Genomic DNA, 25158 nt, shown 5'->3' with positions numbered 1-25158 from the left:
CTCATTATTGCAGTCCTACTAGTAAGACTACATTTGCGTTCTATAAAATGACTATTTTGTTTGAATATGGAAGTTGATGTGTAGGAACTAGAATATTTCAGTGATATTTCTGCTGTGTGCAGACTTGACGGATCCCATGGGATGATGCTGTGCACTCTATTCTGATAAACCTATTGTTTGCCATGTTATAGCCCTAGTTGGACTACTAGAGACGTTGGTTATGTAATTATTATCCAAGCATGTGCCTTATTCCAGAGGATGATACACACAGGATTCGTTTTTCCAAACTGCCCCCTGTAATCATTTTTTTGACTTTTTAGGATGATGTCGCTCCGGGAACAGGGTTGGAGTTTAAACCTACAGAAGGGTGTCTCTCCAGGAACAGGAGAGACACTCCAACCCTGTTCCTGGAGCGACATCATCCTGTAGGTTTTCACTCCAACCCTGTTCCTGGAGAGCGACATCCTCCTGTAGGTTTTCACTCCAACCCTGATCTAGCGCATCTGATTAATAATTAGCCGGTTGATAAACTGAATCAGGTTAGTTACAACTGGGGTTGGTGCAGAAACCTACAGGAAGGTTGGTAGCTGTCCAGGAACAGGGTTGGAGAGCCCTGACCTAGGACATCATCAGCCAGCCATGGACTTCACTGTTGTCCACTCATCGTTGTCAATAAAACTGTACTCGATTTACTTTTTTCATCTTCAAACAACACATCTGCTGCGCGCAAGCATCTTGGGAAGTGATGTTTTATAGAATCCCGCCTTCTGATTGGTCTAAACTAAAACGACGAACTTTGACTCAACACGTGGTTTAAAAACTTGCAGGCTGGCCCGCGGAAATCTGTCAGAGATCTTTCAAGCTGCGCGCACTTTGTAGACGTTTTTAACTTGACTTAGTGTAGTAGCTAATATTTGTCTTTTTCTTATAATTGTGTCTTCTACAAACGTGCACTATAACGTTAGTTAAAACAGCAGTCAGGCAAGTCCCTGCTTTTCGTGGCATATTGTTTCATTAGCTAGCCAACGATAGCGCATGTTTCTGTGTAATATTTCCGCGTTCAAAACATCTGGGAACTCGGAAATCTCCGACTTCAGTGCGTTCAAGACAACTCTTCATCCAACGCAGAATGCCTCATGGTGATTTCAAGACAACTGGGAACTCGGAGAAATACGAGGTCAAATCATGACGCCAGTGATCTTCAGGTCGGAGCTCTAGAAAGAGGCCCGAGGTTTCCGAGTTGGATGACCGTTCAAAATTACTTTTCTGTCGGAGGTTTTTTTTTTCTTTTCAAAGTTCCCAGTTGTCTGGAATGCACTGAAGTCGGAGATTTACAAGTTCCCATTTCCAAGTTTCCAGTTGTTTTGAACGCAGCATCAATTCAAGAGCTCCGAGTTCCCGGTTGTCTTAAACACTATGAGTGTTGTAGGTAGTAGTAGTGATGATGAGCATGACAGTGTGTTTGAAGCGGTGTGGTGATGAACGTGTGTTTCTGTGCAGTATGAGTATATTGGAGGTGAGGTTTGTGGGCGACGGAGATGCACTGGAACACATAGTGGACAAACGAGAAGGTAGGAGTCAGACCACACACACCATCACAAAGACCCACACACACACCATCACAAAGACCCACACACACACCATCACAAAGACCCACACACACACCATCACAAAGACCCACACACACGTACTGCTGACTGACTGACTGATTTGTTGGTTTTGCTGTGTGTGTAGATGTGCAGGGCAGCAGTATGCAGAGGTTGGTGACTCTGAGGAGTGAAGTGGAGAGGAGCGGTAGAGAGGAGGAGGCAGACCTTAGTGAGCTGAACTATGTCCAGGCCCTCGGAACAGACGGTGTGTGTTTTTGTCTCGGTCGGACGGTCTGTCATGACGAACAGCCCTACTGACTGCATATGTGTGTCCTGTCTGACTGTGTGTCCTGTCTGACTGTGTCCTGCCTGACTGTCTGACTGTGTGTGTGTGGGGAGACTGTCTGACTGTGTGTGTGACTGTGTGGGGAGAGACTGTCTGACTGTGTGTGTGACTGTGTGGGGAGAGACTGTCTGACTGTGTGTGTGACTGTGTGTGGGGAGAGACTGTCTGACTGTGTGTGGGGAGAGACTGTGTGACTGTGTGTGGGGAGAGACTGTGTGACTGTGTGTGGGGAGAGACTGTGTGACTGTGTGGGGAGACTCTGACTGTGTCCTGTCTAACTGTCCTGTCTGAAGAGGGGGAGAAGTGTGCAGCAGGAGGAGGGGCATCAGTGTTCCCCTTTCAGACGGTCAAACGCACCAACAGGATGGCCCAGATGGGTAAGTCTCTCCAAACGTTATCTATAATATTGACAACATAGTTGAGTCACTGCTCTAACTGGAATCACATGTCCTCAAAGATGGAAGCCAGGTGAGATCAGGTGGGACCATTCTAGCCAATGAGGTCAGGTGGGACCATTCTAGCCAATGAGGTCAGGTGTGACCATTCTAGCCAATGAGGTCAGGTGTGACCATTCTAGCCAATGAGGTCAGGTGTGACCATTCTAGCCAATGAGGTCAGGTGTGACCATTCTAGCCAATGAGGTCAGGTGTGACCATTCTAGCCAATGAGGTCAGGTGTGTGAACAACAGGCACAACTCCAATATAACGGGGTTTTTTTCTCCAAAGTTACTGAAATACCACGTGACCACTTCTATCAGTACACTGGTACCAACCTACCCATTACCATACACTGGTACCAACCTACCCATTACCAAACACTGGTACCGACCTACCCATTACCAAACACTGGTACCAACCTACCCATTACCATACACTGGTACCAACCTACCCATTACCAAACACTGGTACCGACCTACCCGTTACCAAACACTGGTACCGACCTACCCGTTACCAAACACTGGTACCAACCTACCCATTACCATACACTGGTACCAACCTACCCATTACCATACACTGGTACCAACCTACCCATTACCAAACACTGGTACCAACCTACCCATTACCATACACTGGTACCAACCTACCCATTACCATACACTGGTACCGACCTACCCGTTACCAAACACTGGTACCAACCTACCCATTACCATACACTGGTACCGACCTACCCATTACCATACACTGGTACCAACCTACCCATTACCAAACACTGGTACCGACCTACCCATTACCAAACACTGGTACCGACCTACCCGTTACCAAACACGGGTACCGACCTACCCGTTACCAAACACGGGTACCGACCTACCCATTACCATACACTGGTACCGACCTACCCGTTACCAAACACGGGTACCAACCTACCCATTACCATACACTGGTACCAACCTACCCGTTACCATACACTGGTACCAACCTACCCATTACCAAACACTGGTACCGACCTACCCGTTACCAAACACGGGTACCAACCTACCCATTACCATACACTGGTACCAACCTACCCGTTACCAAACACTGGTACCAACCTACCCATTACCAAACACTATTAGGTCAGATAAGCCTCATGCAGCATATTTTTTGTTCACCAAATTCAACACTCATCGTTATCTTATTTTCTTGGGCAGATTTTGGGCAGTCTTCTTATATTATTGTAAAGCCGCTCGCTTCGCCTTTTCCTGTCTGGTCTCTCTCGCTCTCTGGCTCGTAGAGTAACAACTCGTGTGTGTGTGTGTGTGTGTGTGTGTGTGTAGCGTCTGAGCTGGCTCGGACCCCAGTGAGGAGTGTGACCTTCAGAACAACACCTGACCCTTCTGGCCCTGCCCACAATGGCTGCAGTGAGTCCCTCTTTCATCCATCTCTTCCTTCCTGTTTCCTCATCCTCATTCTCATCCATCTCCTCTTTCCTGTTTCCTCATCCTCGTTCTCATCCATTTCCTTCCTGTTTCCTCATCCTCATTCTCATCCATCTCTTCCTTCCTGTTTCCTCATCCTCATTCTCATCCATCTCCTCTTTCCTGTATCCTCATTCTCATCCATCTCCTCCTTCCTGTTTCCTCATTCTCATCCATCTCCTCCTTCCTGTTTCCTCATCCTCGTTCTCATCCATCTCTTCCTTCCTGTTTCCTCATCCTCGTTCTCACCCATCTCCTCCTTCCTGTTTCCTCATCCTCGTTCTCATCCATCTCCTCCTTCCTGTTTCCTCATCCTCGTTCTCATCCATCTCATCCTTCCCGTTTCCTCATCCTCGTTCTCATCCATCTCCTCCTTCCCGTTTCCTCATCCTCGTTCTCATCCATCTCCTCCTTCCCGTTTCCTCATCCTCGTTCTCATCCATCTCCTCCTTCCCGTTTCCTCATCCTCGTTCTCATCCATCTCCTCCTTCCCGTTTCCTCATCCTCGTTCTCATCCATCTCCTCCTTCCCGTTTCCTCATCCTCGTTCTCATCCATCTCCTCCTTCCCGTTTCCTCATCCTCGTTCTCATCCATCTCCTCCTTCCCGTTTCCTCATCCTCGTTCTCATCCATCTCCTCCTTCCCGTTTCCTCATCCTCGTTTTCATCTCTATATCTCTGGATGTGACCAACACAATTGGATTTGATACACAGTACCAGTCAAACGTTTGGACACACCTCCTACTCATTCCAGGGTTTTTCTTTATTTTGACTATTTTCTACATTGTAGAATAATAGTGAAGACATCAAAACTATGAAATAACACATATGGAATCATGTAGTAACCAAAAAAGTATATTTTATATTTGAGATTCTTCAAAGTAGCCACCCTTTGCCTTGATGACAGATTTGCACACTCTTGGCATTCTCTCAACCAGCTTCATGAGGAATGCTTTTTCAACAGTCTTCAAATAGTTCCCACATATGCTGAGCACTTGTTGGCTGCTTTCCCTTCACTCTGCGGTCCAACTCATCCCAAACCATCTCATTTTGGTTGAGGTCGGGTGATTGTGGAGGCCAGGTCATCTGATGCATCACTCCATCACGCTCCTTCTTGGTCAAATAGCCCTCACACAGCCTGGAGGTGTGTTTTGGGTCATTGTCCTGTTGAAAATCAAATAATGGTTCCACTAAGCGCAAACCAGATGGGATGGCGTATCGCTGCAGAATGCTGTTGTAGCCATGCTGGTTAAGAGTCCCTTGAATTCTAAATTAAACCAGACAGTGTCACCAGCAAAGCATCATCACACCTCCTCCTCCATGCTTCACGGTGGGAACCACACATACAAAGACCATCCGTTCACCTACTCTGCGTCTCACAAAGACACGGCGGTTGGAACCAAAAATCTGACCAAAAGAAAGATTTACACCGATCTAATGTCCATTGCTCGTGTTTCTTGGCCCAAGCAAGTCTCTTATTATTATTGGTGTCCTTTAATAGTGGTTTCTTTACAGCAATTCGACCATGAAGGCCTGATTCACGCAGTCTCCTCTGAACAGTTGATGTTGAGATGTCTGTTACTTGAACTCTGTGAAGCATTTATTTGGGCTGCAGTTTCTGAGGCTCGTAACTCTGGGTCTTCCTTTCCTGTGGTGGTCCTCATGAGAGCCAGTTTCATCATAGTGCTTGATGGTTTTTGCGACTGCACTTGAAGAAACTTTCAAAGTTCTTGATATTATCCGTCTTGACTGACTTATGGACTGTCGTTTCTCTTTGCTTTTTTGAGCTGTTCTTGCCGTAATATGGACTTATCCCTGTTTGGTAAAATACCATCTTCTGTATACCCACCCCTACCATGTCACAACACAACTGATTGGCTCAAACGCATTAAGAAGGAAATAAATTCCACAAATTAACTTTTAACAAGGCACACCTGTTAATTTAAATGCATTCCAGGTGACTACCTCATGAAGCTGGTTGAGAAAATGGCAAGAGTGTGCAAAGTTGTCATCAAGGCAAATGGTGTCTACTTTGAAGAATCTCAAATATAAAATATATTTTGATTTGTTTAACACTTTTTTTTCTGCTTACTACATGATTCCATATGTGTTATTTCATAGTTTTGATGTCTTCACTATTATTCTACAATGTAGAAAATAGTAAAAATAAAGAAACTGGTTCTGTACATCGATGTCTCTCCTAATGTGTGATCAGGTGGATGATTTCTCTGTATGTTCTCCCTGTCTCTAGAGCATGTTCGTGAGAACACGACTCCTCAGAAGGTGAGTATTGGAGAGAACAGATGTAGCCAGTTGTCACCTGACCTTTCATAGACCATATTGGTGCCCGTGCTGAGCTGTGACCTGTGTTACTTCCTGTTTCCTCTCAGGGCAAGAAGGTGCAGTTTGTTTCCACAACGCCCCACAGACTCAGGAAGAGACTCTCAGGTGGGAAACAAACAATCGGCTACTGCGTTGTAACTAAATGTTTGGGACATTCGATAAACTCTTTCAACCGTGGCTGCACGGAATTACAGTTCACAAAAATACACGGAACAAAAATATACTATACGGAATTACAGTTCACAAAAATACACGGAACAAAAATATACTACACGGAATTACAGTTCACAAAAATACACGGAACAAAAATATACTATACGGAATTACAGTTCACAAAAATACACGGAACAAAAATATACTACACGGAATTACAGTTCACAAAAATATACTACACGGAATTACAGTTCACAAAAATACGCGGAACAAAAATATACTACACGGAATTACAGTTCACAAATACACGGAACAAAAATATACTACACGGAATTACAGTTCACAAAAATACACGGAACAAAAATATACTACGCGGAATTACAGTTCACAAAAATACGCGGAACAAAAATGTACTACGCGGAATTACAGTTCACAAAAATACGCGGAACAAAAATGTACTACGCGGAATTACAGTTCACAAAAATACGCGGAACAAAAATGTACTACGCGGAATTACAGTTCACAAAAATACGCGGAACAAAAATGTACTACGCGGAATTACAGTTCACAAAAATACGCGGAACAAAAATGTACTACGCGGAATTACAGTTCACAAAAATACGCGGAACAAAAATGTACTACGCGGAATTACAGTTCACAAAAATACGCGGAACAAAAATGTACTACGCGGAATTAGTTCACAAAAATACGCGGAACAAAAATGTACTACGCGGAATTACAGTTCACAAAAATACGCGGAACAAAAATGTACTACGCGGAACAAAAATATAAGCGTAACATGTAAAGTGTTGGTACCATGTTTCATGAGCTGAAATAAAATATCCCAGAAATTTTCCAAACCTTATTTCTCTCACATTTTGTGCACACATTGTTACACCCCTGTTAGTGAGCATTTCTCCTTTGCCAAGATAATCCATCCACCTGACAGGTTTGGCATATCAAGAAGCTGATTAAACATGATCATTACACAGGTGCACCTTGTACTATGGACAATAAAAGGCCACTCTAACTGTGCAGTTTCGTCACACAAAACAATACCGCACATGTCTCAAATTGAGGGAGCGTGCAATTGGCATGCTGACTGCAGAACTGTCCACCAGAGCTGTTGCCAGGGAATTGAATGTTCATTTCTCTACCATAAGCCGCCTCCAACATCGTTTTAGAGAATTTGGCAGTACGTCCAACCGGCCACACAACCGTATGGCGTCGTGTGGATGAGCGGTTTGCTGATGTCAACATTGAACAGAGTGCCCCACTATGGGGTTATGGTATGGGCAGGCATAAAGCTACAGACAACTAACACAATTGCATTTTATTGATGGCAATTTGAATGCACAGAGATACCGTGATGAGATCCTGAGGCCCATTGTTGTGCCATTCATCCGCCGCCATCACCTCATGTTTCAGCATGATAATGCACGGCTCCATGTCACAAGGATCTGTACACAATTCCTGGAAGCTGAACATGTCCCAGTTATTCCATTGCCTGCATACTCACCAGACATGTCACCCATTGAGCATGTTTGGGATGCTCTGGATCTATGTGTATGACAGCATGTTCCAGTTCCCGCCAATATCCAGCAACTTCACAGCCATTGAAGAGGAGTGGGACAACATTCCACAGGCCTCAATCAACAGCCTGATCAACTCTATGTGAAGGAGATGTGTCGCGCTGCATGAGGCAAATGGTGTTCAAACCAGATACTGACTGGCTTTCTGATCCACGTCCCTACCTTATTTTTTAAGGTACAGTGGGGCAAAAAAGTATTTAGTCAGCCACCAATTGTGCAAGTTCTCCCACTTAAAAAGATGAGAGGCCTGTAATTTTCATCATAGGTACACTTCAACTATGACAGACTAAATGAGAGAAAAAATCCAGAAAATCACATTGTAGGATTTTTAATGAATTTATTAGCAAATTATGGTGGAAAATAAGTATTTGGTCACCTACAAACAAGCAAGATTTCTGGCTCTCACAGACCTGTAACTTCTTCTTTAAGAGGCTCCTCTGTCCTCCACTCCTTACCTGTATTAATGGCACCTGTTTGAACTTGTTATCAGTATAAAAGACACCTGTCCACAACCTCAAACAGTCACACTCCAAAATCCACTATGGCCAAGACCAAAGAGCTGTCAAAGGACACCAGAAACAAAATTGTAGACCTGCACCAGGCTGGGAAGACTGAATCTGCAATAGGTAAGCAGCTTGGTTTGAAGAAATCAACTGTGGGAGCAATTATTAGGAAATGGAAGACATACAAGACCACTGATAATCTACCTCGATCTGGGGCTCCACGCAAGATCTCACCCCGTGGGGTCAAAATGATCACAAGAACGGTGAGCAAAAATCCCAGAACCACACGGGGGGACCTAGTGAATGACCTGCAGAGAGCTGGGACCAAAGTAACAAAGCCTACCATCAGTAACGCACTACGCCGCCAGGGACTCAAATCCTGCAGTGCCAGACGTGTCCCCCTGCTTAAGCCAGTACATGTCCAGGCCCGTCTGAGGTTTGCTAGAGAGCATTTGGATGATCCAGAAGAAGATTGGGAGAATGTCATATGATGAAACCAAAATTGAACTTTTTGGTAAAAACTCAACTCGTCGTGTTTGGAAGACAAAGAATGCTGAGTTGCATCAAGAACACCATACCTACTGTGAAGCATGGGGGTGGAAACATCACGCTTTGGGGCTGTTTTTCTGCAAAGGGACCAGGACGACTGATCCGTGTAAAGGAAAGCATGAATGGGGCCATGTATCGTGAGATTTTGAGTGAAAACCTCCTTCCATCAGCAAGGGCATAGAAGATGAAACGTGGCTGGGTCTTTCAGCATGACAATGATCCCAAACACACCGCCCGGGCAACGTAGGAGTGGCTTCGTAAGAAGCATTTCAAGGTCCTGGAGTGGCCTAGCCAGTCTCCAGATCTCAACCCCATAGAAAATCTTTGGAGGGAGTTGAAAGTCCGTGTTGCCCAGCAACAGCCCCAAAACATCACTGCTCTAGAGGAGATCTGCATGGAGGAATGGGCCAAAATACCAGCAACAGTGTGAAAACCTTGTGAAGACTTACAGAAAATGTTTGACCTTTGTCATTGCCAACAAAGGCTATATAACAAAGTATTGAGAAACTTTTGTTATTGACCAAATACTTATTTTCCACCATAATTTGCTAATAAATTCATAAAAAATCCTACAATGTGATTTTCTGGATTTTTTTTCCTGATTTAGTCTGTCATAGTTGAAGTGTACCTATGATGAAAATTACAGGCCTCATCTTTTTAAGTGGGAGAACTTGCACAATTGGTGGCTGACTAAATACTTTCCCCCCCCCACTGTATCTGTGACCAACAGATGCATATCTGTATTCCCAGTCATGTGAAATCCAGAGATTAGGGCCTAATTTATTTAAATTGACTTTCCTTATATGAACTGTAACTCTTTGAAATTGTTGCATATTGCGTTTCTATTTTTGTTTTAGTATATTAAACTAAGGTCTGTTTTAGTATATTAAACTAAGGCCTGTTTTAGTATATTAAACTAAGGCCTGTTTTAGTATATTAAACTAAGGCCTGTTTTAGTATATTAAACTAAGGCCTGTTTTAGTATATTAAACTAAGGTCTGTTTTAGTATATTAAACTAAGGTCTGTTTTAGTATATTAAACTAAGGTCTGTTTGTCTGTTTTAGCTCCCAGCCTGAGGTCTGACAGCGACAGCGAGCTCTCTCCCTCTGACTCTGGAGAGGACGAGGAGGAGGAGGATGAAGATGATAAGGGGAAGAGAGAGGAGAGGAAGAGAGAGGAGGATAGAGTGAATCAGTCCAGCACACTCAGTAAGCCTCCAGCCACAGCTCTCTATAAGACACCTGCTAAGAAGAGCAAGACTGCCCCAGAACCACCCTGCCAGGTTAGTCACCCAGAACCACCCTGCCAGGTTAGTCACCCAGAACCACCCTGCCGGGTTAGTCACCCAGAACCGCCCTGCCGGGTTAGTCACCCAGAACCGCCCTGCCGGGTTAGTCACCCAGAACCGCCCTGCCGGGTTAGTCACCCAGAACCGCCCTGCCGGGTTAGTCACCCAGAACCGCCCTGCCGGGTTAGTCACCCAGAACCGCCCTGCCGGGTTAGTCACCCAGAACCGCCCTGCCGGGTTAGTCACCCAGAACCGCCCTGCCGGGTTAGTCACCCAGAACCGCCCTGCCGGGTTAGTCACCCAGAACCGCCCTGCCAGGTTAGTCACCCAGAACCGCCCTGCCAGGTTAGTCACCCAGAACCGCCCTGCCAGGTTAGTCACCCATAACCACCCTGCCAGGTTAGTCACCCAGAACCACCCTGCCAGGTTAGTCACCCAGAACGGCCCTGCCAGGTTAGTCACCCAGAACGGCCCTGCCAGGTTAGTCACCCAGAACGGCCCTGCCAGGTTAGTCACCCAGAACCACCCTGCCAGGTTAGTCACCCAGAACCACCCTGCCAGGTTAGTCACCCAGAACCACCCTGCCAGGTTAGTCACCCAGAACCACCCTGCCAGGTTAGTCAGTCACCCAGAACCGCCCTGCCAGGTTAGTCAGTCACCCAGAACGGCCCTGCCAGGTTAGTCAGTCACCCAGAACGGCCCTGCCAGGTTAGTCAGTCACCCAGAACGGCCCTGCCAGGTTAGTCAGTCACCCAGAACCGCCCTGCCAGGTTAGTCAGTCACCCAGAACCGCCCTGCCAGGTTAGTCAGTCACCCAGAACCGCCCTGCCAGGTTAGTCAGTCACCCAGAACCGCCCTGCCAGGTTAGTCAGTCACCCAGAACGGCCCTGCCAGGTTAGTCACCCAGAACGGCCCTGCCAGGTTAGTCACCCAGAACGGCCCTGCCAGGTTAGTCACCCAGAACGGCCCTGCCAGGTTAGTCACCCAGAACGGCCCTGCCAGGTTAGTCACCCAGAACGGCCCTGCCAGGTTAGTCACCCAGAACGGCCCTGCCAGGTTAGTCACCCAGAACGGCCCTGCCAGGTTAGTCACCCAGAACGGCCCTGCCAGGTTAGTCACCCAGAACGGCCCTGCCAGGTTAGTCACCCAGAACGGCCCTGCCAGGTTAGTCACCCAGAACGGCCCTGCCAGGTTAGTCACCCAGAACGGCCCTGCCAGGTTAGTCACCCAGAACGGCCCTGCCAGGTTAGTCACCCAGAACGGCCCTGCCAGGTTAGTCACCCAGAACGGCCCTGCCAGGTTAGTCACCCAGAACGGCCCTGCCAGGTTAGTCACCCAGAACGGCCCTGCCAGGTTTATTACGGATCCCCGTTAGTTCCTGACGAGGCAGCCGCTACTCTTCCTGGGGTTTATTATGGATCCCCATTAGTTCCTGCCGAGGCAGCAGCTACTCTTCCTGGGGTTTATTATGGATCCCCATTAGTTCCTGCCAAGGCAGCCGCTACTCTTCCTGGGGTTTATTATGGATCCCCATTAGTTCCTGCCAAGGCAGCAGCTATTCTTCCTGGGGTTTATTATGGATCCCCATTAGTTCCTGCCAAGGCAGCAGCTATTCTTCTTGGGGTTTATTATGGATCCCCATTAGTTCCTGCCAAGGCAGCAGCTATTCTTCCTGGGGTTTATTATGGATCCCCATTAGTTCCTGCCAAGGCAGCAGCTATTCTTCTTGGGGTTTATTATGGATCCCCATTAGTTCCTGCCAAGGCAGCAGCTATTCTTCTTGGGGTTTATTATGGATCCCCATTAATTCCTGCCAAGGCAGCAGCTACTCTTCCTGGGGTTTATTATGGATCCCCATTAGTTCCTGTTACAGGCAGCAGCTACTCTTCCTGGGGTTTATTATGGATCCCCATTAGTTCCTGTCCCAGGCAGCAGCTACTCTTCCTGGGGTTTATTATGGATCTCCATTAGTTCCTGCCAAGGCAGCAGCTACTCTTCCTGGGGTTTATTATGGATCCCCATTAGTTCCTGCCAAGGCAGCAGCTACTCTTCCTTGGGTTTATTATGGATCCCCATTAGTTCCTGCCAAGGCAGCAGCTACTCTTCCTGGGGTTTATTATGGATCCCCATTAGTTCCTGTCTCAGGCAGCAGCTACTCTTCCTGGGGTTAATTATGGATCCCCATTAGTTCCTGCCAGGGCATCAGCTACTCTTCCTGGGGTTTATTATGGATCCCCATTAGTTCCTGTCGAGGCAGCAGCTAGTCTTCCTGGGGTTTATTATGGATCCCCATTAGTTCCTGCCGAGGCAGCAGCTACTCTTCCTGGGGTCCAAACACATTAAGGCAGGTTACATTACATATAAAACAACAGATAACAGTACATCATAACACCACTACATAGCTACAATACAACATGTTTAATACCAGCATACAACAATATCACAATGTGTGTGTTAGTATACATGTACTGGTGCTGTACTACAGTGCATTTGGAAAGTATTCAGACCCCATGACTTTTCCCACATTGTTACATTACAGCCTTATTCTAAAATTGATTCAATTGTTTTTTCCCTCATCTATCTACACAAACTAAACAATAATATCACATTTACATAAGTATTCAGACTCTTAACTCCGTACTTTGTTGAAGCACCTTTAGCAGCGATTAAAGCATTGAGTCTTCTTGGGTATGATGCTACAAGCTTGGCACACCTGTATTTGGGGAGTTTCTCCAATTCTTCTCTGCAGATCCTCTCAAGCTCTGTCAGGTTGTATGGGGAGCGTTGCTGCACAGCTATTTTCACGTCTCTCCAGAGATGTTCTATCGGGTTCAAGTCCAGGCTCTGGCTGGGCCACAAAGACACTCTTATGGTCGTTCTGTTGGAAGGTGAACCTTCTCCCCAGTCTGAGGTCCTGAGCAGGTTTTCATCAAGGATCTGTCTGTACTTTGCTCCGTTCATCTTTGCCTCGATTCTGACTAGTCTCCCAGTCCCTCCCACTGAAAAACATTCCCACAGCATGATGCTGCCACCACCATGCTTCACCGTAGGGATGGTACCAGGTTTCCTCCAGACGTGACACTTGGCATTCAGGCCAAAGAGTTCAATCTTGGTTTCATCAGACCAGAGAATCTTGTTTCTCATGGTCTGAGTCCTTTAGGTGCCTTTTGGCAAACTCCAAGTGGGCTGTCATGTGCCTTTTACTGAGGAGTGGCTTCCGTCTGGCCACTCTACCATAAAGGCCTGATTGGTGGAGGGCTGCAGAGATGGTTGTCCTTCTGGAAGGTTCTCCCATCTCCACAGATGAACTCTGTCTGTGACCATCGGTTTCTTGCTCACCTCCCTGACCAAGGCTCTTCTCCCCCGATTGCTCCGTTTGGCCGGGCGGCCAGCTCTAGGAAAAGTCTTGGGGGTTCCAAACTTCTTCCATTTAAGAATGATGGAGGCCACTGGTGGACTCCCAAGTTGTAGAAACATCTCAAGGATGATCAATGGGAACAGGATGCACCTGAGCTCAATTCCGAGTCTCATAGCAAAGGGTCTGAAACATGAGGTGATGGCGCCGGATGAATGGCACAACAATGGACCGCAGGATCTCATCACGGTATCTGTGCGGTCAAATTGCCATCGATAAAATGCAGTTGTGTTTGTCTAACTTATGCCTTCCCATACGTTGGGCCACTCCGTTCCCAACGTTGAATCAGCAAACTGCTCACCCACATGACGCCATACACGTGGTATGCGTTTGTGAGGTCGGTTTGATGTACTGCCAAATTCTCAAAAAGAAAATTTAATTATCTGGCAACAGCTCTGGTGGACATTCCTGCAGTCAGCATTCCTATTGCACGCTCCCTCAAAACTTGAGACATCTGTGGGATTGTGTTGTGACAAAACTGCACATTTTAGAATGGCCTTTTATTGTCCCCAGCACAAGGTACACCTGTGTAATGATCATGCTTTTTAATCAGCTTCTTGATTTGCCACACCTGTCAGGTGGATGGATTATCTTAGCAAAGGAGAAATCCTCACTAACAGGGATGTAAACAAATTTGTGCACAAAATGTGAGTGAAATAAGCTTTTTGTGTTGTTGGAAAATGAAACATGAGACCAACACTGTTTGCTCTGTGTAGTACCGGCTCTGTGTAGTACCGGCTCTGTGTAGTACCGGCTCTGTGTGGTACCGGCTCTGTGTGGTACCGGCTCTGTGTGGTACCGGCTCTGTGTGGTACCGGCTCTGTGTGGTACCGGCTCTGTGTGGTACCGGCTCTGTGTGGTACCGGCTCTGTGTGGTACCGGCTCTGTGTGGTACCGGCTCTGTGTCGTACCGGCTCTGTGTGGTACCGGCTCTGTGTGGTACCGGCTCTGTGTGGTACCGGCTCTGTGTGGTACCGGCTCTGTGTGGTACCGGCTCTGTGTGGTACCGGCTCTGTGTGGTACCGGCTCTGTGTGGTACCGGCTCGTTGTAGTACCGGCTCTGTGTAGTACTGTGCGCCTCCCAGAGTCTGTTCTGGACGTGGGGACTGTGAAGAGACCTCTGGTGGCATGTCTCGTGGGGTATGACTTTGCTCTTTCTGTTTTAGGCCAGTCTGGTCGAGGAATACTTTGAGGCTCACGGCAGTTCTAAATTCCTAACATCAGACCGGACCCTGCAGCGCCTACACACACCTAAACTAGACCGGGTGAGTACACACACACACACACACCTAAACTAGACCGGGTGAGTACACACACACACACACACCTAAACTAGACCGGGTGAGTACATACACACACACACACCTAAACTAGACCGGGTGAGTACACACACACACACCTAAACTAGACCGGGTGAGTACACACACACACACCTAAACTAGATTGTGTGAGTACACACACACACACCTAAACTAGACCGGGTGAGTACACACACACACACCTAAACTAGACCGGGTGAGTACAAACACACACACACACACACACACCTAAACTAGACCGGGTGAGTACACACACACACACACACCTAAACTAGACCGGGTGAGTACACACACACACACACCTAAACTAGACCGGGTGAGTACACAAACACACACACACACACACACCTAAACTAGACCGGGTGAGTACACACACACACACTCCTAAACTAGACCGGGTGAGTACACAAACACACACACACACACACCTAAACTAGACCGGGTGAGTACACACACACACACCTAAACTAGACCGTGTGAGTACACACACACACACCTAAACTAGACCGGGTGAGTACACACACACACACCTAAACTAGACCGGGTGAGTACACAAACACACACACACATACACCTAAACTAGACCGGGTGAGTACACACACACACACACCTAAACTAGACCGGGTGAGTACACACACACACACCTAAACTAGACCGGGTGAGTACACACACACACACCTAAACTAGACCGGGTGAGTACACACACACACACCTAAACTAGACCGGGTGAGTACACACACACACACCTAAACTAGACCGGGTGAGTACACAAACACACACACACATACACCTAAACTAGACCGGGTGAGTACACACACACACACCTAAACTAGACCGTGTGAGTACACACACACACACCTAAACTAGACCGGGTGAGTACACACACACCTAAACTAGACCGGGTGAGTACACACACACACACCTAGGAGATGTATGGAAGCTTGTAAACCACGTAAATCATGTTTGTTGTTTGTAGGAGACATTGTTCCGTCTGTTAGAAGGGAAACCGGCGTGTTATTCTTCAGAGATCGAGAAGCTCCACTCCAGTCACCATGAACACTTCAACAAGTGGATGCTGCAGCTACAGTAAGGACCTATCACCATGCAGGACCTATCACCATGCAGGACCTATCACCATGCAGGACCTATCACCATGCAGGCCCCATCTCACCATGCAGGCCCCATCTCACCATGCAGGCCCCATCTCACCATGCAGGCCCCATCTCACCATGCAGGCCCCATCTCACCATGCAGGCCCCATCTCACCATGCAGGCCCCATCTCACCATGCAGGCAGGCCCCATCTCACCATGCAGGCAGGCCCCATCTCACCATGCAGGCAGGCCCCATCTCACCATGCAGGCAGGCCCCATCTCACCATGCAGGCAGGCCCCATCTCACCATGCAGGCAGGCCCCATCTCACCATGCAGGCAGGCCCCGTCTCACCATGCAGGCAGGCCCCGTCTCACCATGCAGGCAGGCCCCGTCTCACCATGCAGGCAGGCCCCGTCTCACCATGCAGGCAGGCCCAGTCTCACCATGCAGGCAGGCCCAGTCTCACCATGCAGGCAGGCCCCATCTCACCATGCAGGCAGGCCCCGTCTCACCATGCAGGCAGGCCCCATCTCACCATGCAGGCAGGCCCCGTCTCACCATGCAGGCAGGCAGGCCCCGTCTCACCATGCAGGCAGGCAGGCCCCGTCTCACCATGCAGGCAGGCAGGCCCCGTCTCACCAGGCAGGCAGGCAGGCCCCGTCTCACCAGGCAGGCAGGCAGGCCCCATCTCACCAGGCAGGCAGGCAGGCCCCATCTCACCAGGCAGGCAGGCAGGCCCCATCTCACCAGGCAGGCAGGCAGGCCCCATCTCACCAGGCAGGCAGGCAGGCCCCATCTCACCAGGCAGGCAGGCAGGCCCCATCTCACCAGGCAGGCAGGCAGGCCCCATCTCACCAGGCAGGCAGGCAGGCCCCATCTCACCAGGCAGGCAGGCAGGCCCCATCTCACCAGGCAGGCAGGCAGGCCCCATCTCACCAGGCAGGCAGGCAGGCCCCATCTCACCAGGCAGGCAGGCAGGCCCCATCTCACCAGGCAGGCAGGCAGGCCCCATCTCACCAGGCAGGCAGGCAGGCCCCATCTCACCAGGCAGGCAGGCAGGCCCCATCTCACCAGGCAGGCAGGCAGGCCCCATCTCACCAGGCAGGCAGGCAGGCCCCATCTCACCAGGCAGGCAGGCCCCATCTCACCAGGCCGATGGCTACTTATGTTGTCTTGTTGCTGTATGACGTTACTAGACCGTATCATAACGCCGCTCTATGGAGTGGAGTATTAAGTGTGTGTGTGTGTGTGTGTGTGTGTGTGTGTGTGTGTGTGTGTGTGTAGGCTGGGTTACAGTGTATTGCTGTACGGGCTGGGCAGTAAGAAGGCCTTACTAGAGGAGTTCCGAGTGTCTATGCTCTGTCAGGAGATGCACCTGGTTGTCAACGGATTCTTCCCTTCCATCACTCTCAAATCAGTCAGTATAACACACACCTATACACACACACACCTATACACACACACACACACACCTATACACACACCTACACACACACCTATACACACACACACACACACACACACACCTATACACACACCTATACACACACCTATACACACACACACACCTATACACACACCTATACACACACCTATACACACACACCTATACACACACCTATACACACACCTATGCACACACACACCTATACACACACCTATACACACCTATACACACACACACCTATACACACACACACACACCTATACACACACACACACACACACACACCTATACACACACACACACCTATACACACACACACACACACCTATACACACACACACACACACACCTATACACACACACACACACACCTATACACACACCTGTACACACACACACCTGTACCCCTCTGATGCTCTCCTCCTGTCCTGTAGATCCTGACTGCTCTGTCTGCAGAGATTCTAGAACACCAAGGAACGTTCCGGAACCCTGCTGACCAACTACAGTACATCACCACCACCCTCAGAGAACGTGGGTAGACCCTGACCCATAGCATACAGGGACCGGTGTGACCTTGACCCGTAGCATACAGGGACCAGTGTGACCTTGACCCGTAGCACACAGGGACCAGTGTGACCTTGACCCGTAGCACACAGGGACCGGTGTGACCTTGACCCGTAGCACACAGGGGCCGGTGTGACCTTGACCCGTAGCACACAGGGTCCGGTGTGACCTTGACCTGTAGCACACAGGGACCAGTGTGACCTTGACCCGTAGCACACAGGGACCGGTGTGACCTTGACCCGTAGCACACAGGGACCGGTGTGACCTTGACCCGTAGCACACAGGGACCGGTGTGACCTTGACCCATAACATACAGTGCCTTGCAAAAGTATTCACCCCCTTTGGTGTTTTCCCTATTTTGTTGTATTACAACTTGCAATTTTAAATTATTTTTATATTTGGATTTCATGTAATGGACATGAACAAAATAGTCCAAATTAGTGAAGTGAAATTTAAAAAATAACTTTCCAAATATTCCACAAAAAACAGAAAAGTGGTGTGTGCAGATGTATTCACCCCCTTTGCTATGAAACCCCTAAATAAGATCTGGTGCAACCAGTTACCTTCAGAAGTCACATAATTAGTTAAATAAATTCCACCTGTGTGCAATCTAAGTGTAACATGATCTGTCACATGATCTCAGTATATATACACCTGTTCTGAAAGGCCCCAGAGTCTGCAACACCACAAAGCAAGGGGCACCACCAAGCAAGCAGCACCATGAAGACCAAGGAGCTCTCCAAACAGGTCAGGGACAAAGGCGTGGAGAAGTACAGATCGGGGTTGGGTTATAAAAAAATATCAGAAACTTTGAACATCCCACGGAACACCATTAAATCCATTATTAAAAAATGGAAAGAATATTGCACCACAACAAACCTGCCAAGAGAGGGCTGCCCATCAAAACTCACGGACCAGGCAAGGAGGGCATTAATCAGAGGCAACAAAGAGACCAAAGATAACCCAGAAGGAGCTGCTAAATTCCACAGTGGAGATTGGAGCATCTGTCCATAGGACCACTTTAAGCCGTACACTCCACAGAGCTGGGTTTTACAGAAGAGTGTCCAGAAAAAAAGCAATTGCTTAAAGAAAAAATAAGCAAACATGTTTGGTTTTTGCCAAAAAGCACTTAGTAGACTCCCCAAACATATGGAAGAAGGTACTCTGGTCAGATGAGACTAAAATGTAGCTTTTTGGTCATCAAAGAAAACGCTATGTCTGGCGCAAACCCAACACCTCTCATCACCCCGAGGACACCATCCCCACAGTGAAGCATGGTGGTGGCAGCATCATGCTGTGGGGATGTTTTTCATCGGCAGGGAAACTGGTCAGAATTGACGGAATGATGGATGGCGCTAAATACAGGGAAATTCTTGAGGGAAACCTGTTTCAGTCTTCCAGAGATTTGAGACTGGGACGGAGGTTCACCTTCCAGCAGGACAATGACCCTAAGCATACTGCTAAAGCAACACTCAAGTGGTTTAAGGGGAAACATTTAAAAGTCTAGTCAAAGCCCAGACCTCAATCCAAATGAGAATCTGTGGTATGACTTAAAGATTGCTGTACACCAGCGGAACCCATCCAACTTGAAGGAGCTGGAGCAGTTTAGCCTTGAAGAATGGGCAAAAACACCAGTGTCTAGATGTGCCAAGCTTATAGAGACATACCCCAAGAGACTTGCAGCTGTAATTGCTACAAAAGGTGGCTCTACAAAGTATTGACTTTGGGGGGGTGAATAGTTATGCACGCTCAAGTTTTCTGTTGTTTTGTCTTGTTTGTTTAACAATAAAACTTCAAAGTGGTAAGCATACTGTGTAAATCAAATTATACAACCCCCCCCTAAAAAAATCTATTTTAATTCCAGGTTGTAAGGCAACAAAATAGGGAAAATGCCAAGGGGAGTGAATACTTTCGCAAGCCACTGTGTGACCTTGACCCGTAACATACACGGACCAGTGTGTGTGTGTGAACTTTGACCTGTGTGTGTCTCATCAGAGCCGGACCTCCATGTGTATCTGTTGATCCACAATATTGACGGCCCCATGCTCCGCGGAGAGAAGACCCAGAATGCACTGGGCCAACTGGCCTCACTACCCAACCTGCACCTTGTCGCCTCCATCGACCACATTAACGCACCGCTCGGTACGGTACAGTTTGTCTATTTGTCCTGTATTACTTGGTCTTACCGCAGATCTACTGTTTATGAAGGTGTGTGTGTGTGTCTCCCTGCAGTGTGGGACCAGTGTAAACTGAGTCGGTTTAACTGGTTGTGGTGGGAGTGCGTGTGTTTCCAGCGATATGTGGAGGAGACGTCCTATGAGAACTCTCTACTAGTTCAACAGACTGGAGCCCTCGCCCTCTCCTCCTTGACACACGTCCTACGCAGCCTTACGGCTAACGCCAGGTACACACGCTACAGCTAACACCTTACAGCTAACGCCAGGTACACACGCTACAGCTAACACCTTACGGCTAACGCCAGGTACACACACTACAGCTAACACCTTACAGCTAACGCCAGGTACACACGCTACAGCTAACACCTTACAGCTAACGCCAGGTACACACACTACAGCTAACACCTTACAGCTAACGCCAGGTACACACGCTACAGCTAACACCTTACAGCTAACGCCAGGTACACACGCTACAGCTAACACCTTACGGCTAACGCCAGGTACACGCGCTACAGCTAACACCTTACTGCTAACGCCAGGTACACACGCTACAGCTAACACCTTACGGCTAACGCCAGGTACACACGCTACAGCTAACACCTTACGGCTAACGCCAGGTACACACGCTACAGCTAACACCTTACGGCTAACGCCAGGTACACACACTACAGCTAACACCTTACGGCTAACGCCAGGTACACGCGCTACAGCTAACACCTTACGGCTAACGCCAGGTACACACTCTACAGCTAACACCTTACGGCTAACGCCAGGTACACGCGCTACAGCTAACACCTTACGGCTGACGCCAGGTACACACGCTACAGCTAACACCTTACGGCTAACGCCAGGTACACGCGCTACAGCTAACATCTTACGGCTAACGCCAGGTACACGCGCTACAGCTAACACCTTACGGCTAACGCCAGGTACACGCGCTACAGCTAACACCTTACGGCTGACGCCAGGTACACGCGCTACAGCTAACACCTTACGGCTAACGCCAGGTACACGCGCTACAGCTAACACCTTACGGCTAACGCCAGGTACACGCGCTACAGCTAACACCTTACGGCTAACGCCAGGTACACACGCTACAGCTAACACCTTACGGCTAACGCCAGGTACACGCGCTACAGCTAACACCTTACGGCTAACGCCAGGTACACACGCTACAGCTAACACCTTACGGCTAACGCCAGGTACACACGCTACAGCTAACACCTTACGGCTGACGCCAGGTACACACGCTACAGCTAACACCTTACGGCTAACGCCAGGTACACACGCTACAGCTAACACCTTACGGCTGACGCCAGGTACACGCACTACAGCTAACACCTTACGGCTAACGTCAGGTACACACGCTACAGCTAACACCTTACGGCTAACGCCAGGTACACACGCTACAGCTAACACCTTACGGCTGACGCCAGGTACACGCACTACAGCTAACACCTTACAGCTAACGCCAGGTACACGCACTACAGCTAACACCTTACGGCTAACGCCAGGTACACACGCTACAGCTAACACCTTACGGCTAACGCCAGGTACACGCGCTACAGCTAACACCTTACGGCTAACGCCAGGTACACGCGCTACAGCTAACACCTTACGGCTAACGCCAGGTACACACTACAGCTAACACCTTACAGCTAACGCCAGGTACACACGCTACAGCTAACACCTTACGGCTAACGCCAGGTACACGCGCTACAGCTAACACCTTACGGCTAACGCCAGGTACACGCGCTACAGCTAACACCTTACGGCTGACGCCAGGTACACGCGCTACAGCTAACACCTTACGGCTAACGCCAGGTACACACGCTACAGCTAACACCTTACGGCTAACGCCAGGTACACACGCTACAGCTAACTCCTTACGGCTAACGCCAGGTACACACGCTACAGCTAACACCTTACGGCTAACGCCAGGTACACACGCTACAGCTAACACCTTACAGCTAACGCCAGGTACACACGCTACAGCTAACACCTTACAGCTAACGCCAGGTACACACACTACAGCTAACACCTTACAGCTAACGCCAGGTACACACGCTACAGCTAACACCTTACAGCTAACGCCAGGTACACACGCTACAGCTAACACCTTACAGCTAACGCCAGGTACACACGCTACAGCTAACACCTTACAGCTAACGCCAGGTACACACGCTACAGCTAACACCAGGTATTCGCTGCGTATGTTTTTCTGCATTGGAATGTTTGGATAAGGTTTGATTTGGTTGTGTAATGGTGGTGTGTGATTGGTCTACAGGGGCATCTTTAAACTGCTGGTGGAGTTCCAACTGGAGAACAAGGACAACCCTTCATACACAGGTACACACACACACACACAAACCCTACTACACCCTTCACACACACACACACACACACACACACGCAACCCCTACTACACCCCTTCATACACAGGTACACACACACACAACCCCCTACTACAACCCTTTCACAGTGATTGTTTTAACATGTATGTGTGTGTAGGCTTGTCATTCCAGGACTTCTACCAGCGTTGTCGGGAGGCCTTCCTGGTGAACTCTGACCTCACCCTGCGGACCCAGCTCACAGAGTTCAGAGACCACAAACTCATCCGCACACGCAAGGTACACGCACGCACGCGCACGCACACACACGGCTACAAACTGAAATGGACTAATTTTCCCATGATCCCTCAGGGTGCTGATGGGGTGGAGTACCTGCTGGTTGCTGTGGACACCAAGACGCTGACTGACTTCCTGGAGAAAGAAGTAGAGTGAGGAGACATCATGTTCCGTCTTTCACTTCAACCCAAGAGAACTGGGCCTCATCGGGTCAGATAACTGGGCCTCATCGATAAAGGGTTGTTTTTCCTTTTAGGGCATAATGATTACAGGGACGACCTGATCCTAGATCAGCACTCTGAGACGCTTTAAGAATACGGGCCCTGATCACGTTGGTGTTCACTAATTACCAGAGGGCCCAGTGTGGGTTAAAAAACACTGTGTAGGTGGCGTCATCTGCTCTTTAGGCCAAAGTCCACTGTGTTGCTTTGACCTTTGACCTTTCCAGTGCAGAGGATGTACACATTTGTGTTTTTGATGACTTGTTTAGTCTTATTGAAAATCTGTAGCACTGTTGTCTGTATTGTCAACTCTTCACATTCAGTAAAAAAAAAAGTTTTGCATTTCAGTATCTTTATTGACACAGCAGTTGGTGAAAAGGCAGACTGGATACATGCTGGCAGGGAATAGAAAGAGACGTGCTGGTTTTACAGCTTCAGCACATCACCTCATTTCTATGAGACAGACCACAGAGTTTCTCAACCCAGAGGCACAACAACGTGAGACTTCCAGGAACTCTTTGTGAAACGGACCCAACGGACCAGGTTTGGGGTTTCGGTAGTCAATGAGATTAGTGGGGAAAAAATCTTCCTTTAGTTAATTTCTCGACATCTAAAGGCACAATCTAGATTGGAGCCAATGTCTGAACGTTGTTACTCCAACTTCCATGAAACTGACAAGTTTTACTTTTCGTCAAAGTCAACTTTATATTTAAGGAGTACCTTTTGATTTGCTGATCCAGTTTCTGGCTCTTGAACCCTGACCTGTTCACCAGATGTCCTGCCTTGTCCTGGACCTGCTGTTTTCAACCATCTCCCTCCCTCTCTACCGTATCTGAATGATCGGATATGAAAAGCCAACTGACAGTTACTCCCGAGGTGCTGACCTGTTGCATCCTCTACAACCACTGTGATTATTATTTGGACGTCTTGAAGAACGATCTGGCCATCCTCCTCTTCAAAGGGGGAGACACTCTAGACCCAAACTGCTACAGACCTATATCTATCCTACCCTGCCTTTCTAAGGTCATCGAAAGCCAAGTTAAAACAGATCACTGACCATTTCGAATCCCACCGTACCTTCTCCGCTATGCAATCCGGTTTCCGAGCTGGTCACGGGTGCACCTCAGCCACGCTCAAGGTCCTAAACGATATCATAACCGCCATCGATAAAAGACAGTACTGTGCAGCCGTCTTCATCGACCTGGCCAAGGCTTTCGACTGTCAATCACGGCGGACCAACCAAGAACATGCAGACTGAATACCAAATGAATTAATCTATTTTTATTTATTTAAATTGAACCTGTATTTAACTAGGCTAGTCAGTTAAGAACAAATTCATATTTACAATGACGGCCTACACCTGCCAAACCCGGACGATGCTGGGCCAATTGTGCGCCGTCCTATGGGACTCCCAATCATGGCCGGTTGTGATACAGCCTGGAATCGAACCAGGGTGTCTGTAGTGATGCCTCTAGCACTGAGATGCTACGCCACTTGGGAGCCAAAATTAACTAAAACCTACACGGAGTGGACAAAACATTAAGAACACCTTCCTGATATTGAGTTCCACCCCCCCTTTGCCCTCATAACAGCCTCAATTCATCAGGGCGTGGGACTCTACAAGGTGTTGAAAGCGTTCCACAGGGATGCTGGTCCATGTTGACTCCAATGCTTCCCACAGTGTCAAGTTGGCTGGATGTCCTTTGGGTGTTGGACCATTCTGGATACACACAGGAAACTGTTGAGTGTGAAAAACACAGCAGCGTTGCAGTTCTTGACTCAAACCGGTACATCTAGAACTTACTACCGTACCACGTTCAAAGCACAGGAGGTTGGTGGCACCTTTAATTGGGGAGGACGGGCTCGTGGTAATGGCATCATTCCATTTGCGCTGTTACAGCCATTTATTATGAGGCATCCTCCCCTCACCAGCCTCCTGTGGTTCAAAGGCACTTAAATCTTTTGTTTTGCCAGTTCTCCCTCTGAATGGCACACATACACAATCATGTTTCAATTGTCTCCAGGCTTAAAAATC

General features: G+C 48.4%; 1 protein-coding gene across 1 annotated transcript; it reads left to right on the top strand.

Annotated features, from left to right (window-relative positions):
* The first annotated feature begins 778 nt into the window (after positions 1-778).
* orc2 (origin recognition complex, subunit 2) lies at positions 779-23465 on the top strand. The gene is made up of 17 exons (XM_071360607.1): positions 779-981; positions 1501-1571; positions 1735-1854; positions 2229-2312; positions 3690-3773; positions 6081-6112; positions 6220-6277; positions 10035-10252; positions 14840-14938; positions 15969-16078; positions 17372-17504; positions 17969-18065; positions 20094-20240; positions 20331-20502; positions 22563-22624; positions 22787-22905; positions 22978-23465. The coding sequence occupies exons 2-17, from the start codon at positions 1502-1504 to the stop codon at positions 23056-23058; spliced, it is 1686 nt and encodes a 561-aa protein (XP_071216708.1). The 5' UTR covers positions 779-981; position 1501; the 3' UTR covers positions 23059-23465.
* Positions 23466-25158: the final 1693 nt, after the last annotated feature.

The sequence above is a fragment of the Salvelinus alpinus genome, chromosome 23 (genome assembly GCF_045679555.1).
Source record: "Salvelinus alpinus chromosome 23, SLU_Salpinus.1, whole genome shotgun sequence".
NCBI classification, from domain to species: Eukaryota; Metazoa; Chordata; class Actinopteri; order Salmoniformes; family Salmonidae; genus Salvelinus; species Salvelinus alpinus.
The sequence above is the reverse complement of the archived record's forward strand: the minus strand, read 5'-3'. Positions and strand labels throughout refer to the sequence as shown.